Genomic DNA, 20,370 nt, shown 5'->3' on the forward strand with positions numbered 1-20,370 from the left:
GGTGACACAAACTCATCTGGCAACACTCATAACCATGCATTGGGTATCCTTTAAACTATTTTTGAAGAATAAATCATTTTAGCCCACAGGATAACGTTGATTAAAGTTGACTTAAAAACAATGTTGATGTTGTTGGGTCAATGATTTAATATAATGGTAATTTTCAATGTCACATAATAGGCTACTTATAAAATAGTTTATAAGACACATTTTAACTCATTATTTCTTGTTTTTCTTCACTCATCGCCTGGATTGAGCTGCCAGAGCTTGGCTGTCACATAGACATATGCAGTGATTGGCTGTGTTGCAATACCTTGTGTGTATGTGCAGATCATTGGACAAGTATAGCAACAGACTGCTACTCTCCAGCCCATTACTGAAAGCTCAGTTTCCATCAGATAAAATAACGTTAGACTCTTCTCTGGTCTTGGCTTTCATTTGAAAATGAATTAATGTTTTTCTTAAACAAATTTTGTGGGAGTTTACCGAGAAAGGAGTTTACTGCTGAGAATGACGTGCGGCAGCCAATAGATACATTTACAACAGTTCATGTGTTCTAGATATTGAAAGTGCCATGAGTACAATCCATATATCCAGAGTGTTTACAGTGTACAGCACATAAAAATGCCTTAGTCACTATGGAGAATAAACATGTGTATTTCTGGAGAGCCCATAGTGCACTTGTCAAGATGGAGTAATTAAATCTGCATAAACTATACAAGGTGCAGAATGGCTCGAGTTGATTAAAATCAGTTTCATCATGTGCAGTCGATAACAGGGTTACCTCCCTCCTGCCACAAAATGTCACATCACCGTGGTATATAGCTGCCAAATACAGGAAAGCTCTTTTATTTAGCCAGACCTCTGCACTTCCCCGCGTAGGCATTAAAGAGCATTAGGATCCTTATGCAACAAGTCAAATATATATCAATGAGGTTTCTATTCAGTGCAGCCTCCCTTTCAAAATGTAAAACACAGGTCAAACCACATTGCACAGAAGTGTGTTCTAATACGGCATGCCAGACAAGGTTAAAACTTTACACATGATGCCAGATTTATTTTAAACCGAGTGCATTCTATAGGTATTTACATTCTAGTCATTGTATATATCACTAAACACATGTCACAGCTAGTATGCCCCAGGATTGAGAGAATTATCTGAATCAAATAAGAAGCTGGCCTTTACACCACTGCCACAACTCTAGATCTCCGTGGATACTAGAGTAGAGTATATTGCCAAAATGCCTGTCATATGATGTGCATGCCAGATACACGTCATGTTTATTTCTACCACTTTAATAAGGCAAGTCATTCATTCTCATCTGCTCTGCTTTGTTGACCTTCAGTCCCATCCAGCTGTTGCTGTATGTTTGTTTGTCCGTAAAGGATTCACAATGAAGTCCTGTTAAGAAACGAGGGGCTTTCTGTCCACCGAAACACTAGCAGGCTTTTAATTTGAAATTTTTACAGAGGTGTAATTCTGTAATGCAAAGGGGAACAGATCAAAGCGAGCCTTCATACTAAAATATGACCAATTATATTCATCAAACAGAAGGAATAAGAAATAAGGGCCCTGAATCTAATGCAAGCCTGCTTCAAATAACAGCCTTTTGCCTTCAGCAGTTGAGATAAATAAAGGCCTTAGTCTCTATTTGAGGGAATTTGGTGGTCTGTATGAGAGTTATATAGCTTATTAGAAATGTTCATGCGAATGGAGTCAATTTCAGAAATGGAGTAGAATCATACAGTCACCGCCACTCACAGCATTATCAAAGTGTAAGAAATACTACCTTGAGATGTCGAAAAGCTTGTCTACCTTCAAGTAAGAAGCATTATGAGCCAAAGAGAAGCTTTTGTTTCCTGATTCCCCCCCCCCCCCTCATGTTCTAGAGTGTTTTGAAAGATGGGCCGTCTCTTTAAAGCTGGACTGACTTCAGTCAGGGGAACAGCTTTGATTGGAACTGGCATCTTGCGAATGCATTTTGATGCAAACTGCAACTACATTCAACAAAAAAGCACTCATGGAATCAGGAGAGGAAAATATCAGGGAAGTTGCACTTCTCAGCCTGGACTTGAATGAAAGACTGAACCCGCTACAGTTGGACATTTCATGACATGAAGCAGCCCCTCAGAAATCTCTACCATTCCAATATTTGTACCCATAAATTTGAGTTCAATGGCTTTAGTCAAACAGTGAAAAAATGGAATCCATACATTTTAAGTGGACCTGGATGTTCCAGTTTCTACCACTGAAGCATGCAACGTAAAGAGACAAAGAAACTTATCTCACTCATTTCTCCGCTTATATTCATTGCAACACTGAGAAGAATGTGCATTGTTCTGTTCTCTGTTCAAGACCAGATGATACAAATGAAATTGCAATTTAATTGCATTTCTGTGTTATAAACAAGATTGACTGGACAACCTTTACAAGATTTTGAGGTTGTGTTGGTCGTAGGATTGGTTGTTCTTAAATCCACTCAAAACGGATTATGGTTGGAGTGCTATCTTTAAAACATACCCATAAATTCATCAAGCATATGTATCAGACCCAATCCAATTTTCTGGCTGTACTAAATACATTCAACCTCCAAAATATGCATTGGTTTTCAACAACTGTTATTTGTTACTAAAAAAATGAAAAGAAATCATCCCATGTCTCAAAAAGACAGTTTGGAAATATCTAACTATAACAAATAAAACAATATCCATGATACTTCTTTTCAAATCTATCAAAAGCAAAGCTATGTATTACTACCAGAAACATGGATTTTCAAGCTCTAATACCTGCCATAGCTACGATCAAAACACTTTTTTTAAGTGAACTTTTCCGAGCTGAGTGGTGCATAACAGAGGCAGGTGTCAAAATTATACTGCAGAGAACCTTAATCAAAGCTAAAACACAGAGATTGTCTGCTGAAGCCTGCAGAACGTTAACAGAAACTCAGTCATCAGTCATCGACAACACAGACACACACACTATGCTATTCAAACTCACCCAGGCATCAGTTTTACAATAGGGGGTTGGTCCTCTGAACATGTAGTGAAGTCTGTGTGATTTTTGGAAATATGTTATTTTCAGTATACTTTTAATGTGTCTAATAAATGTCTGCACTGTAGCCCATGGCAGCAATCAATGATGCTGTCCAACTATCAATAAAAAAGATTTCACTTTGGTCTCTTTTTTTATCTAACTTTTCAAGACAAATGAAATGGAAGTACTTTAGGACGTGAACCCAGAAGCTAGAGTTTGTGTTATTTGATTGTTTGAGAAACCATTGGTTTTACTTGAGGGGTGAGTTTTGCACATTATGTTGCTTTTTGTGAGTAATAGAGATAGTTCTTCAATATAGCAATACAGTATTGATTGTCTCTAAAATGCCAACACAATGAAATGAGAGGCCAGAAAGTAGTAAATTTTGATTTTACTGGATTTATGACTGTAATTTAAACATCATCATCTTTCAATGTTGTTACTATCCTATTTCCTAATGGTGATATTAGCAAATATGAGTGTTGCCTGCAATTAATTAAATGCTGTTTATATCACTACTGCAAATTCTACCTAGATCACTTCCACCAAAATTGGAAGATTAAAATGTGGAAAAAGGTCATTAGAGAACTTTTTTTAGTATAATTTGGGTTATTGGTAGTTGTTGGATGAGTTCTCCATTAACTTTGTTTGCCCCTGGTATCATAAAAATCTGCCAGCAAGTATTAGCATCCAGCTATTATTGCATTTACCCTGCCTTGCAAGTGGCTTTCCGACTGCTTGCAGTTCCATGCATGTGTTGCCGATTAAGCAGATAATCTAATCAGAATACAATCTGCAAGGATTTATCTGTTTTGACGGTTCAAGGTTGCTATAGTAAGACTATTCAAGTGGTGGTAAGAGAAAAATTACATTTTAAAAGTTCAGCCCACCTCCCCTGAGAATGGTACTTGAACCAAACACTCAAAGAGATTACTTCAAAGACAGTATTCCTGCAGGAAAAAACACCATTAACATATTGGAAACAATAACCCTTCAACTATATGAGTTAGCCAAAACAAACTATACAAAGACCCTATTGTCGTAGAAATTATTCTGGGAAATGAAGGTTTTGTGATGATCGCACAATAGTGTTAGAAAGTCTATCGCCGGAAACTTTAAAATTGCATCGGATTCTCTTTAACAGTCCACATAAACCCTTTGGTATGGCCTAAAGGACTTTCAAAATGATACATTGTTTTCTTGAAATAGGTCAGTCAAGCTGAAAAGGTTCCTATATTATATTCAAGGATTACCAAGTAGGGGGATTCACTAAATTTCAATAACAAACTAGGTCATGACAACATACACTAGGATTAGGGATATCCATATGAAATACAAGTGATTATGTTATGACATTTTCGGCTGTATTGAAATGATCATCTCTATTTTATCGTTTAAATTTACTGTACATTTAGAAAAGACAATTGGTTTGATTTACAGGCTTTGGAGACAATACAATAACAAAACAATCTATCTTTCTCAGCCCTTGAGGCATCCATGTGATATTGTTACCTGAAATCTTTGGTATATTTATGTAAAGGATTATCAGTATGATAAAAATGAGTATTGTGAGAGTTCAATCAGATAGTCCCTCACTGGTGCAGTAGTTGAAATGTAGTTTTGTTGCACTCTCAGAAAGAAAAAAGAGGAACCAATTCAATTGCAGCAATCGGCAAGTTGTTTTTCATTACTTATTAACTAAATATTGTTTTAGTTGAAGAAATAAATGCATTCATAATTTTGCAAATGATAACTCTTTTCACCCACACAGGCACATAGCCTGAAGGACAAAAAAAAAATGGGCATGAATCAAAATCCCTGATGTATAATCCTTCAAATAGAAACTCCACTTCAAAGTCTTATTTCATCCATCCAAGACTCACATGCTCATGTCTGCACCACTACAGTCAGGCCCCTCAGGTACTAGTTTTAGGGTCAATGTGCTGATAAAACCAGCTAATGATGCCTTCAAAGACCACTAGGTCTACGGAGGCTGACCACAGGAGATTCAACTTTTTATTTCTATATTTATAAATATATATGAGCACATTTATTTATTAATTTAACCTCCCACACCTGAGCTTAACTCTTTACCCTCTTTCATTTTATATTCATCGCGGCTCATTTGTTTAAATTGTTTTGTTTGGCAGGTCTCAGGAGCCTCTGATCAGTCAAGAATCACTGACAGTTGTGAGCTTATTTGTGTAAGTGGATGCATGTATTAATGTGACAGTGTAACTGGCAAAGGACTCCATGGATTAAGAGATGTGATTAAGTGCTGAAATGGCATTCTGCACATACACCCCCCACCCCCACAAAAAACACAAGATTAAATCTAATTCCTTTCCTCAATGTATTCCTACCCCTCAGGTACAGCACGGATCAAAATCACCACTGCTTTGTTACTCCATTTGTGTAGAGCTACCCGTGTTAAACACACTGTCTGTTCTATAATTCCTGAGCTGCAAAATAACAATAACATAAACAAGTCCAGGGAATTCCTGACAGTTTCAATCAATGCATACCATAGTCCCTGTGGTGTAAGGACAAATGATCTAATCCTTCCTCAGATGTTGTTCAGTGACAAGCTAATTTAACTACTTTTACAAGCTACTTTCTGGAGACTACTGGGGAAAAGTACAATGACTGAACAAAGACCGTTTGCTTGACAGGAAAAGGACAAAGCAAGTAATTCTCTGCCAGATGGAATATAATGGTGATTTATTAAGATGGAAAAGCCTGATAAATCACTGTAAAGTGAGAAACAGGTTTGCATAATTTGAAAATGTCTGAAATCTTACCCAACCAAATCTTATCTCAAGCTTCATGAGGACCTAACTGGCATTATACTATAGTTCCTGCTCATGTTATCTTTATAACTTTGCTTGCACAGACTCATGAACAATAAATATCTGCATTCCGCTGTGAGTGCAGAGCAGGCGGTTTTATCTCAAAGTTGCATTAGGCTTAGCATTAGAGTGACTATACCAGGATCTAATCTGCAATTGGTGAACTTAATGCTGTATCTCATGATACATGCAAGTTCCTCTTCTATCAGGAAGGCAACAAGAGAAACACTTATGTGGTTAACTGATAATGAGCCATAATTTCCGTGGTCCACTATTAAAATGAATAAAACAAATACGAAGCAAATTAGAGCATCTGTGTGGTCAAGCACAGGTCTCCTATTTCAACATTATTGTGCAGCTAAAAAGCTGATTGTGACGATACAAGGCTTGATTTCATTACCCATTATTTTTATTCATGTGATGCCTCTCAGTGCTTAAACTGTTTTATCTCAAGCTGAAGAATGCAACCAGCATTATAGTTCTTAGCAGTCACGTGTTCGTCTCTTGCATTTACGGATTTATAACTCACTGCTTCACAGATAATAAAGTTTACTATAAAATGCTGTACTAAGCTAATGTGTTGTTACACAAGAGTTTGTCGATTTGTTTCTGTATAGGAAATTATCTGCAGCACTCTCTCTTTTACTCTCATGTGCTTAAAACTCTTGCTTTATAGTTAAACCTTTGACACCGTCACCCTACACAGCTCCATCTCCATGAACACAAGGAAAACTATTTAAAAAAAGGAGGCTAGTAAAGGAGCCTACTCAGCAGCTTCAATCCAACCTCAACAATATCATTAACGTTTTTTTGTTGTTGTTGTTGTTTTCTAATTGAAAGCACAGCCATTGAGGCTCTTGTGTCAGATACCGGTTTTGAAAACTCTCAAGTGCCCGCTTTGGCCCGTCCAGACTGCCTTCAGCTTTTTCAGTTTTTCAAGTGTTCATACAAACTTCACTTTTTGTTGGGTTCTGTGCAATACACCTATCATGAAACGGATGCATCAAGGAACAAAATAAGTTATATTTTAGACTGTAAACATTTGTAAGGTTGTAGTGACACGAATGAGCAGCAGCCTATGTATAAAGGCACACTGCGGACAAAAAGAAGACATGATTGATTGGGTCCATGGACTGGCCGCTGCCCTGCCCGCACTACTGCACAGAAAGCAGAGCACTGTTGGTCAGTTTATTCAAAGTTTATCAAAGTAAAATTGAACGCAACGCGTGTATAAATCATACCAAATTCAATACTGCAGCTTCCTTGGGCCCTTATCAATACACATGCCAAGTGTGAGGAAAAGCATGACTACAATCAGACTGTATAGTTGAATTGTTTGATATACAATGAAATCAATATGAACTACTCTCACGTGGTTATGGCTAAGAAATGTCAATTCTTTTGGGCATTTGCATGCATCTATAAAGGTTAATAAAGGTTTTCAACTGCTTATGCTCATGAAGCCCGTTTTCAAAATCTATTGGAACGTCTCAAAAATGTAATGTGACAAAAAAGTTCCTGAAAAGTTGACGTTCTAGAGATGCGTGCTTTTTTCCCGCCCAGCAGTGCCAGTTGACAGTGTGGATCTCTGAACCAATTTGCATCACAATTTTTTTTTTTTAAAGTTCGAGTCAGTGTCACAACTTATTTGGTTAACGTGAACGCAAGTCAAACACCTAACGAGAACTGCTGCAAATGTGAGAAAGTGATGTTCTTCCATTCTGATGATGATTTCCCATGATGAATTGTAAGTACTGTATTTCCCAGGGTGCACAGCATGTGGCCGCTGCAGAGTGACAGGGAGTTTAAAGCCGCTAATGTGGCTGACAATGGAAAATCATTTGAGCATTTGAGGGGATGACTGTTTGACGCCTAAGAAGAGGTTAACTGATCACAGTTGGAGAAAATATTCACTACAAGAGACTATGTTTCCTGTTTTCGAAACACATTAGATCACTGTACTTGTCTCCATCAATCTATCAATCTATCTATATACCAATCATCGCAGCACAGACTAAGCACACACTTCCATATGCAGTTAAAAAGTATATAACAAAATATAACTTATTAGATCTGTGACATATGGTGAAAGCATGAAAATACAGTAGCTTACAAATATCTCAGCCCACATTGATTTTACATTTTTGGAAGCAGCAGCACTAGCATTAAGTTTGAAACTCTTCAGGTCAAAAAAAAATCTTAATTTTTGCATATAATTTAGTATTTTCTTTTAAATTGTTTTGAGTCTTTGTTGTGTTTTGTGTTGTATGTACAGGGGATATCTATGTACTTTTGTTTATGTTTTCCTGTGCTTGTTGTTTTTATTCTGTTCGCCTGACTGCAAGACAAGTTTCCCATCGCGATGAATTAAAAAAAAAGAAACAAATGCCTACTGTAAAAATAAAAAATAAATAGATTTATTACATGTATGGTGTAGGTGCACGGTCAAAATATCCCTTGTATCACAATGCACAATGATGAGGATATGCCTAAGGTCCTGAATATCTTACTATAAATAAATGCAGTGCAGCATGCAAGGTTGTTGTTTTTTCATACTTCGCTTCTCTGCGTGACACTTTGTTGTGAAAACAAACTAATGTCCTTTCAGCAGTTAGATAGTTAAAAAAAACAATGAGTACAGGTGGAAAATGAGGTTTAACACACATATTTCCCGAGAGAGTACCCTCCGATTCTCCATTTCTTGCTTCCACAGGTCCAATTAACAGCTTTGGTACCAATTAGTCAAATCAAACCTTACCCTGACAGAAAACCCATGGGGTTATGTGTGTCAAGAACCAGTGCTTGTGCTGAAAAAAAAAAGTTAGCAAAATAAATCTGGATCTCAGCAGGGAATAATTGGAGCACTGAGGTTAAATGTCTGAGCTCTTTGTTTTTATTCCCTTTTGTCCATGTCCAATTCTGTAAACCAAAACTAGCAAAAAACTGAATAATTTTACGATTCGTTTCAGTCAATGTTTACTTGACTTTTAACCCTTGATCTCCTACACGTACACAGTTTTAAATGCATATCAGACTCTTTCCTATAAAGGTAGAGAACACCAAGATGTGCGGTGGTTTTTCCTCGCTCTGGGTATGTCTTCCACGCTCTCCCCCAGATTCATCTCCTCTTAAGCATCCTCTTAGGATAATGAGGTGTATAGCTGGAGATATGGCAGGAGTATCAATCTGAACTGCACAGACAACCTAAAGGCCTTGCCCAAAGCCAACACGTTTATTAGAATGCCAGGGATAACAAATGACTTAACATGCTTCCCTCTTTAATAACCCTGTACACCTACAAGATAACAATAACAGAGATGCCACACTGAGTGCCACTTAATTCAATTAAAAAAGCATGCACAATAAGCATGCAGTGTAAAAAAGAAGTCCTTGAGGCAGTGATAAACTTCATAGCTGAACGTTTCTGTGAAAGATGCCAGATGGACATTTTATGTGAATCTTCTACTTAAAGGGGAGGCTGATTCCCTATTGGTAAATAGTTGAACCCCTACTTCGTAACAAGGGAGGTAAAATCATTAGTAGAGTTTAGTTTAGCATGTATCCTTCCTGTAAATGGATTATGTACTTGGATTGATTAAAAAGCTATATTATATTTCTGAATGATTCCAATTGATTTGAAATACAATATTACCATGTGTTCCTGTCCTCAGGAGCTCAAACATGTGAAATTATAAATTATCAAGTTTTTACATGCACTAATAAATCGATGTTTGAGCTGTTTCTATTCATAAATGATCTTCCATGATGTGAACATGATTGTCTACAATGTCATCCAGTCTCCTTGCTTTATTAGTAAATCACAAAAAAACAGAAAATGGAAGCATTCCCATATACCACCCCATTTTGTTTACTTGTTATAAGGGCAAAATTATTTGAAAAAACATTTGTGACTGCGGGTGGGAGAATATTAACCTTTGTCACCTGCTTTGTATGACCGTCCATCCACCCTGACCTACTCGCTACCTACAGGGTACGATTTTAATGCTTCTTTACTTTGCCACTGAATCCAAACAGTGTTTTAAGTTTTTCAAACAATTTAACAACTATGCTCTCCAAGTGAAGACAGTGTGTTTTTTAGATGAACTGTCCACAAAGCTAAATTTCGAGAAACTGACCCCTAAGATCACAGGATTCAGATCTGGGGAATTTGACGGCCAAGTCAACATCTTGAACTCTTTGTCATGTCCTTCAAACCTTTCCTGAACAATTTTTGCAGTGTGGCAGCATGCATTATCTTGCTGCAAGAGGCCACTACCATCGGGGTATAAAGGTGCCATGAAGGGATGTAGGTGGTGTCAAAGTAACATCCACATGAATGCCAGGACCCAAGGTTTCCCAGCAGAACATTGCCCAGAGCATCACACTGCCTCTGTGGCTTGCCTTCTTCTCGCATTGTGCATCCTGCCGCCATCTCTTACCCAGGTAAACGACGCACCTGGCTGTCCACAGGATGCAAAAGAAAACGTGATTCATCAGAAGAGGTCACCTTCCATCATTGCTCCTTTGTCCAATCCTCAAAGCCGGTTTTAAGTGCTTTTTGGTGTTGGTTATTGTTCAACACAGGAACTCTTGACTGGCCTGCTGCTATGCAGCCCCTCACACAGAAACCTGCAATGACCTGCATGTTCTGACAGCTTTCTATCATAGTCAGCATCTGAATTTTGTTCACGTTTTTTTCCCCTTCTACAGTAGCTCTGTAGAATTGGACCATATAGGCTTTTGCTCCCAATGTGCATCAATAAAACCTTACAGTAGGCACATATTTTCCGTTTGCCAATTCACCAGCTGCCCTGTCTTGGATCATTTTTGATAGGTACGAACCACCGCATGCTGGGAACACCCCACAAGACCTGTCAGTTGGAAGATGTTCCTATCGAGGCATCGAGCCACCACAATTTGGCACTTGTCAAAGTAGCTCTGATGCTTTCACTTGCTGCCTAGTGTGTGTATATATATATATATATGACAGGTACCACTGTAACGAAATAACCAGTGTTATTCACTTCACCTGTCAGTGCTTTTAATGCTGTGGCTGATAGGTGTAGAAATTCACCATTCTCGTCACGCTGCCAAAGTGTTAAAGTGCATAGAGGGTATATAGAAGCAGTGGTATACTTAAACAAAACAGCTGACAATTGCCAGTTGCAAACTTGCTGCATATTCCTGAATGGATTGGCAGAGACACAGAGGGTTAAACAAGTCTGGAACCGTTGTGAGGTAAAGGTCACTGATAATTAGGACACTAATTAATATGTGACCCAGCTGTCTGGCTGACCCACTGTCTGCCTGCAACATGTTAATCACTCTTAAGCATTATCTCTTTCTTGTCCTCATACACATGCAGACACACATATGGGGAGTGCGGAGAGGGCAGAGGGGCACATCTTTCTTAGATACAGCACAGGCGAAACAACGACAGTTTGCAATTTCTGGATTTCCAACCACACGTATGCACATCAGTGTCCGCCACACTCCTTTCCGTGTTGCATTCAGAGAAGCGTATCCCTATCCAAGAACCTGGCCCCTGTCACTAATGTTCCTCCTTGTCAGAGACAAAGGTGTTTTAAGACTGCAGGATTTGGCAGGCTCTACCACTTTCAGGCAATATTTCAACCCATCCATCTAGCTAGGATAATAGTGTCCTTGCCTTTCAACGCCTGGAGGAGTGACCAGTTATCACAAGCCACCAGCTCCATTGTTAATAAAACAGGGAATGGGAGGACCAGGTTGAGGGGGAGAATAAAAAAAGAAAGAAGGATGGAGAGAAGGGTAAAGGAGAAATGGGTGTGTTAGTTTGACAGACGCCTTGCAAAGGTGAAGTTGATCACGATGAGCAGTCGGTTACCGAGCTGGCAGGAGTTCTCTTTTGACATCTTAGCTTTGGTTTCTATGAAGATAAATTTAGCCCCATCAGATCTCTCTTCAGACCATGGGGAGGGGAGATGAGAAGAATTGGAGTGGAGAGGTGGGGCATGCAGTGTTAGGCTGATCTAGCTAATGGCCAAACTGACCTTCAGAGAAAGTCGAACAGTTAGAGGAGTAAGTACTGTGTCATACAAAGTCACTGCAGCTTAATCTAGGTAGCTGCACTTACTCCTGAATTTACAACTGCCTTCTTATAATTCAGGGAGTACAGTATACTTATGTATAAATATGATTCATGTTGGAGTTGTCCATTAAAATTATACTTTTTGAATTTTAAAGTAAAACTAGACTAGCACACTACTTAGTCTGGACATTTTTGCAAGCTTGTTTTTACCATCATTATTTAGTTTACTTTATCATTTATAATTCACCACATAATTTGCAGCCTAATTGAAATAAAAAAAATCCTTTAAAAGGTCCAATCACAAAGCCAATAAGCACAAAGCTGACGCTATACATGGAAGTTCACACCAAGAGTGGAACAACACAGTGCACAGATGGATTGAACACCAGGTATCTGTGTCCAGTAGCAACCCACCCATCCATCTGTTTCAGAATCTATGCCGCTTTGTCCTTTAAGGGTCGCAGGGGGGTCCCAGCTCATTCTGACTGGGTGAAACGGTCAATGTGGTGGAGCAATTATAGTAAAGTAGTAGCCTACATACAACACTGATTTCACGATGTGTAGCAATTGTCAAGCCCCTTCACTAGAAAAGTGGAGATTCTCTTTTTGAAGGCTAGGTTACCCCAAAAGCTTAGCATATGAGTATTCTGCATCCAGAAGTAGCAACAGCAATTTCTTTTCAGCTGTTGCATTTTTGATCTTTCAAAGTTCAATTAAGTTCAATTACATTACATTTTTATAGTCTTAGATTACAAAAAACGTATCTCTTGGCACACCAATAGCATTTTAGAGCACCAAAATAAATTTGCATTGAAATAAAATCATGAAAACAGATTAACGCCTGTTTTTTTCATAAAAAAATCGGAGGGCCAATTCAGGGTTTGAATTGGCCCTCCGATGCTTTTCATTCAGTACATATTGGAATAATCCTTGTAAATTAAGAAGCATCATAGATGATGAAGGGTAGGAAAAAGATGAGTATTACAGTCAATGAAAAGGGACGTGTGTGTACGTGTGTGGTTTTCATGTGTAATTTTCATTGCTAGAAAAATACAACTCAAAATGCTGTATTTTTCGAGACAGCTCGTATTATTGCTGAATATAAACAAATGAAGTTTTCCCAAGGCAAATCTTTGGCATAATTCCAATTCTTTTAGCCAGCTTGCACATTCCCACAACATTACTATAGTGTTTTTCATCATGAATACTGTATCAGTGCTCATGGAATAGAAGGGCTGACTAGAGCATAGTAATGTACAGAGGCAATATCATTTGGAATTTAAGAAAAGAGCTGAATAGGTTTCATATGGAGTTATACTGCCGGAGGCCTTTCATTGTCTCTCTGGTTTTATCACATTTACCACTCTACAGTCCGTGGAGCATTTCTCTGCTCTACTGTCCCTGATTGAGACATAGTCTCAGGCAAACACCCACAATGACAACTGCACCTCTTTTTGGATCACCGCTGAGTATCACCTTTAAGAGGTTATAAAACATGCTGCAGTTTCCAAATGTGAAGTAGAGAAGTGCCGCTGTGGAAAATAACGTTTCTGTTCAAAGGCTACCTGAACAGAAACGGCAACCTGAACAGAAAATGGTGATTTCTTCAACTCGAGTCAAAGAAGGGTATCCACAGTGCTTACACAACATACTGAGCTGCACAGCACCATTCAGAGTAAGGGCTCAGGGAGAGTCCTTAGCATTATTAAAGAATATTCAGAGGAAATATTTATGAAAAAAACAGGCGTTAATCTGTTTTCATGATTTTATTTCAACGCAAATTTATTTTGGTGCTTTAAAATTATATTGGTGTGCCAAGAGATACGTTTTTTGTAATCTAAGACTATAAAAATGTAATGTAATTGAACTTAATTGAATTTTGAAAGATCAAAAATGCAACAGCTGAAAAGAAATTGCTTTTGCTACTTCTGGATGCAGAATACTCATATGCTAAGCTTTTGGGGTAACCTAGCCTTCAAAAAGAGAATCTCCACTTTTCTGGTGAAGGGGCTTGACAATTGCTACACATCGTGAAATCAGTTGACCAATTACAACAGACTGGGGGGCATGTAAACCTTTTCAAGTGGTAACCCAAATTTAAAGTATGAACCTGAATATGAGCATAATGTGTCACCTTTAAGCTTTTGCAAGTCTGACCTTTAATTACCTTTAAATCATGTTAAACAGAAAACATACACCATGATATTGGTGTCCGTGTTGTCACATTTGCTAACGTTTTTATCTTTAAAAAATAATGCCCGTGTTGGGCCAGAACACCCAAACCTGGAAATTTGACAGTAGAAAAAGAATACAAAGAGTTGCAGCTTACACATTGTATCCAAGCAAGTCCACTGTAGTTGTTATTGTAGTATTATAGGCTATTGTATTTCCAAACCCTGCAATGCCTCCTCTCTCATCTCAGCCTGCGCGCAAATATGATTTAGCACTCCATCACAGTCTCCCTCAAAAGTCCAAGTACTGTCAACATTAATAGCTCCAAGTGTCTGTAGCATTTTGATAATATAATTTTCAAGCTTGGCCAATAAGTACATTTCAGGAGAGTAATGCATTTATCCTACGTGTTAAACCCCGTAACTGTATTTGTCATTGGCTCATGTTCAGCCTCGACGGTGACACCTACAAGGATTGTTTTTGACAACATGCCTAATGTCACCTTGATACAGTGGAGGCTCGCAAAACTGCAGTGTTGAAGGCACACTGGAAACCACTGATGATGTGTCACTTTTAAAGGTCACAATTTTTCACAATCTTCCTGTCGTGGTAGAATTTTATTTCATATTGCGTATAAAAAAAAAGGAGGATGCGTATCACAATTCATCTTAGAGGCATTCAAAAAAATATGGGACATACAGCACTAATTGTTTTGAAAATCCGCCCCCCCCCCTTAATTTCTCCAGACACTGGTAATAAATAAACATGGCCGTGAATATATCGATCCTCGTGAATTTGGGGACAACAGAATGATAAACTCCCAATAAATCAATAGGACGTGGAGTCTACAAGTCTGCAGTTCTTGCATTTATTTATCCTGCCGAAAAAAGCACTATTATGAATTAGTTGTGCTCTGCGTCTCCTTTATAGACTCAAGCCTCAGCGCCTCTGTTTCTATTTTTTCTTAAAAAATAAAAAAAAATGATTGGAAGTGTCTGTGTGACCAAGGACTACTCGACAGTCAGCCCAAAGATTTACCAACCGTTGGACAGAATAATTTCAGCCAGCTATGCCTTTTCACGTTAGCTCGTCCCATTCCCCCAGACCCTTCCTCCCCAGACAACAACTCCCTGATGCACTCCGAATGACAGAGAAAAGGAAATTATCGAACACCAATACAATAAAGCTGTCTGTTAACTTAATAGGGCTGCTGAGTAGGGGGCACTCTGGCCATCTTGCTTTGAGGCAATAATGAGAGTCATCATTCCCTCCTGGGCTGGAAGAAAGGGGCCTCCTTTGTGGTGTGTGTGTGTGTGTGTGTGTGTGTGTGTGTGTGTGTGTGTGTGTGTGTGTGTGTGTGTGTGTGCGTGCGTGCGTTTGTTTGTCGTTGAGCTTCTTTAGTCCAGTGAGGCCCAATAAGCAAACAACACGCTGATTTAACGAAGCCAGAGAGATCTCCCATTGACTGCAGCTCCGGAGAGATCTCCGGGAAATTCTGTTCATTAAATCAGTCTAAAGCCAAAATATTGACATTGGAAGCTTTGGGGAGGCACAAAACATAGTCTGTTCCATATATCATATTGCAGATCCCTCGACCATTTGCATGTTTGAAGAGTATGTCTCCGGTTGATGAAAGAAAGCCGTCTCTCGGCAAACGCAACATCTGCTGACGGAGCTTAACTTGAATTCTGATCAGACAACAGAGGCTGCAATGATGTTTTTGAGCAAGTGACAAGGTGTGGTTACCACCGGAACTGGTACTCGTGAGAGTCATTCATCAAACATTAAACAAAGGGCTACAGTATTTTCCAATTTATTTCATCACCGGTGGGTTTTCCATTTGATGAAACGATACAAATTCCGGAAGACCGTCTACAAGCAGCTTTGTGGACTTCAAAAACAGATCCTAAGGGATACAATCTGAGGTATTTACATGGTGAGCTACTGCACCTTTAGTTCTTTAATTAGCGTTATGATTTATTGTAAGAGACTGGACACAGAAAAAAGTGGAAAAAGTGGAAGCATCTTGTGCTTGCAGATGTATTACACAAGGAATGCTATAGTCAAACATGGCAGTCTGTTCAAAAGAACTGTCCATAGACATTTTAGTTTTCTTTCCCCTCCAATAAATGAATGCACATTCTTTCTGTCATCCTGCATCAACTAACCACACGAGAATTAAACACAAATAACAACTTCATGCGGCCATCAGTGAGTTTTACTGCGATATAGTACTCTAAAGTGTCATTCTCAGTACAGCACAGTTTCATAGTTTACCTGTTGCGCTGGCTGTTGCCACTTCGGTGAAAATTCGTGTATAACACATAGCGCTGGGAATCTGATCCCAGCCCAAGGGAGTTTGGATAAGAGGGACATCCCTGTGTTTACATCCCCGTCTTGTTTGCTCTCCCCATTTTGCTGATGGTGGACCCATGGGAGCACAACAGGTGTTGAATTTTTAATGTAAGGAAAACTGAGACGGCTTATATGGATAGATAACATAAACGATGATTTGTAAAACCAACCGTTGTAAAACTGCTGTCAAGTAATTTTTGAGCTATGTGTGCAGATATATACAGAAACACTTAGTAACACTTGTATGTTTGAGCTCAAAATGAATTGTGGTTCAGCATACTTGCTCTATTTGCAACAGTAGTTCACACAATAATATTGATAATATCGAAATGAGTAAAGACAACAAACACCGAGCACATAATGCAGAGATTGTTAAGAATGGATATGTGTTTATAGCACAAAAAAACAGAAAGGTAGTGTCAATGGCTGGTTGGTTAGGTTTGAGGTTGATTTCATAAACTCAAACTGCTGCACACTACTTTTGCATTACTCCACATTGTGACAGGCCAGTGATCTCTGTCCCAGGACACCCTCGCATGCAGCTCGCCCTCATGCAGTCGGATTTTGACAGTCTACCAGCTTATGCGGAAACATTGTATAACTGCAATGTGTGCAAACTGACCCATGCTTGATCTTTACAGCTCGATACTCAGTGATCACTATTGTTGCTGACCAGACATTCAGCACAAATATTAAAAAAAGTATAAGCCACCTGCTCGTGGAGACACGGGCAGAGTCCATGTTTTACACAGAATCAACATGACAGAAGCAAAACAGCAACAAACTGGTAAGGTGACACTGAGCTTGGTTAATGCTACCGACGTAAATAGAGCACTTCAACTAACCCAATCAGTCTTCATTAAAGCCCTTCTAACAGATCCGTTGAAATCACAGAGAAGCAAAATGCAAATATCAAATACAATTAAAAAAACGAAACAGCAGCACAATGTTTCTGTGCAAGTTTTATGCTGTTTCAGAAAGATTATTATGTCTAACCTTGTAACAGTTGTAAGGAGAAGTGAGAGAACTTTGGTTCTTTCCTATTCCGACCCTAACCCCACATTGGGGTGAGGGGTGGGTTATGGACCCACCAACTCGGGTCCATAGCTAATTTCTGAGCGACAAATCACAGCAAAGAGAAGGATTACGTGCTACATCCAATCTGATCTACAAATACTTCGTACACAAGGCTTCTCTGGAATCTAACGGTGGTAGTGACAGAGAATTTGAATCCTTGTCGACATATGTTTAGAATTATGATCAGACCAAACATTTAGACTAGTTGTTTATTTTAATGTATAATGTATACGTACACCCATTGATACAACACACAGTGTGTGTATCAATCTCCAATCACCACATGATGCGTAAGGAATTTAAAGACAGCAAATGGCAAATGTAGCGTACAATGGAGGCAGAATATATTGAGACTCCCACTTTTACAAGAAACCCTCCCCGTGTTGATATACTGCAGTTGATAGCAGAGTAAGAAAAACTGACATCATTAACATTCACCAGTATGCAAGCACAGCAACACAAGGAAACCTCCTCCAAACCCCAGATGACTATCAAGCACTGTGTTTTCTAAGCATGGAGGTAATGAGACAAATACTTATTACTCAAGTAAAAATGGCACGAATATTACCATCACATTAGGCCCTGAATTTAATGACGTTGTAAGTACAGAATGTCACAGTAACTAAGAGGGGAAAAAATACTTTGTATGGAAGGGTAGAAAATGTGAAGAAAGCAGAATATTTTTCAGTGCAGTCTCACACGGAAGCATGCCCGAGCATGGATGGAGTCATGAATGAGCAAACGATACAGAATCAAATACATCATGAACTAGCTACACATGCCAATGCGTGGAATGCTGAAGTACAACATGATTGGACGTTAGTAAAAGTAATGACTTGAGTTTATGATGATTGTTTGGTGAGAAACGGGACCATTAGTACTCACTAAAGGGGTGCAAGGGGTCCAGTACTCAGGGTTCAGCTCAGCTCGTGGACGAAGGTCCAGATATTCAGGGTTCAGTTCAGTTCGGGCACGAGTTAATGTTCCCTTTATGGAAAATTGGGGGGAAAAAAATTCAGTTAGAGTTTCTTGCTTAGCTCTGGTTCGTTTGACATTTATACAATTTTTTGGGGGGACGAAAACCAATTAGTTTATAAGAAGCCCACAAACCCCAAAAATGTTTCACTCCAGTGCAAAGTATAATAAACAGTGTAAAATCTAATTCATAATTTTTGTCAAAATGATATAAACAGTTATCTCTGGATATTTTTCATATGGGGCAGATCTAGAACGCAGTCGTTACTGTACTATGTACAGTGACCCAACATCCAGTATGTACAAGTCATTGGTCAAAGTGGCGGGGACAAACTCCCTTCTAACAGGTAGAAACCTTGAGCAGAACGGCCTCTGGGTGGGCGGCCATCTGCATCGATCAGTAATTGAGATATACCATTAGCAAGAAATAATTTGCTAAGACTATTCAGAGTAGGGCAATTAAAAATGTAAATTCAACATCCCACAATGAATTTTCAACAAGAGTTCATATAAATGAAGTATATAAGAGCAAATGATATTCCAAATGATGTTAGAATCCAGTTTTTCTTTCCTCAGGCCTTATGGCCTACATGACAGCTAGGCCATTGGAATGGGCCGAATCTGCTGGGACCCATGAGGTCTATGATGTATACTGCAATCATCTGCTGGTTCTCAAAATGGCTGTGTGTAATGAGGCTATGCTACATGAAGCCCCAAGCATAAATCACTGTCTTTAACTGACTTGCAGATGACCAGCAATAACACAGAGCAGAAACAGAGGGGAAAGGAGGGAATGGGTTATCTGGGGAGCAGCACTATAGAATCCAACTTGTGCTTCTTATCAGCAAAGCCCATATTGTTTGCCAAACTTGCTTAGTGAAGACAGTGTTCTGTCTCCCAAAAATAGTCGACACACATGCATTTATTATTTTTATTATTTCACCGTTTGGCTACCAATGTATTTACTGCTTGCAGCTTTATTTAGCTATGCAACAGGGATTGTCAGACTGTCTGTCATTAGCATGAAACCGTTTCCATACTCTGACTCACACACAAAAGATAAACAAACAAACAGCTACCAATCTCACCAGAACACATTTTGAATATTAAGTGAGAAAAGTTTTAATCTACATTCTCAGTTAAGAATTACTTACAGGTGTATAATGACCCGTACACCGATCTGGGTGGATGGTTACATACTGTGCAGTTCAACTAGAGACAACAGGATATTATCTTAACAGTTTGAATGTAATAATTAATGAGTCAAAATTTTAATCAGTGAACATAAACAAGGTGTCGAAAAAGTCACCACTGAAGCCCATTTTTAAGGGGGCTTGAATTTCAGTATGCAGGTACTGGCATAAATATAATCAAAGCACATACAGAATATCCGAATCAGCTTGAAAATCGAGAAATCAACAGAATCAACAGAAACAGATTTTTTCCTCATTAGAAATAACCCCCTTTCCGACAAAGCCATAGTTTCCCCCTTTTTTGGCATTGTTAAAAAATGCAAATCAGAGATTCAAGGTTATTAGCAATATTGTTCTTAAATATGAACATGAGCAAGTTGGCAAACAAACAGCACTTCAATACAGTGGCTGCTGTTGTTTTTAAATGTGCACTTTAAATGACCCAATCTTAAATCTTTCTGTCGTTTCTTTTGACAGCAGAGACGGCAGAACATTTAGTGTGCGACCGGTGAAGTTGTTTACCTTGAAGTTGTTTACAAGCAAGTGTGTGATTAATCATCTGTATTCATAATACAATATCAATATGGGCTCAAAATTTACTGTTAAGGTGAGTGAACACCTCTCTAATAAAGGCAATACAAATAC

General features: G+C 38.7%; 1 protein-coding gene across 3 annotated transcripts in view; it reads right to left on the minus strand.

The window, feature by feature from the left end:
* Window positions 1-20,370, minus strand: part of LOC118302205 (protocadherin-9) — a 186,106-nt gene that overhangs the window by 111,355 nt on the left and 54,381 nt on the right. For 2 of the 3 annotated variants that reach the window (XM_047331543.1, XM_047331542.1), the window contains exon 3: window positions 18,443-18,544. The exons of the other annotated variant lie outside the window; for it this stretch is intronic. In XM_047331543.1, coding sequence (XP_047187499.1) covers window positions 18,443-18,544 — 102 coding nt within the window. The remainder of the gene's footprint in view (window positions 1-18,442; window positions 18,545-20,370) is intronic. 3 annotated transcript variants of the gene reach the window in all.

The sequence above is a fragment of the Scophthalmus maximus genome, chromosome 4 (genome assembly GCF_022379125.1).
Source record: "Scophthalmus maximus strain ysfricsl-2021 chromosome 4, ASM2237912v1, whole genome shotgun sequence".
NCBI lineage: Eukaryota > Metazoa > Chordata > Actinopteri > Pleuronectiformes > Scophthalmidae > Scophthalmus > Scophthalmus maximus.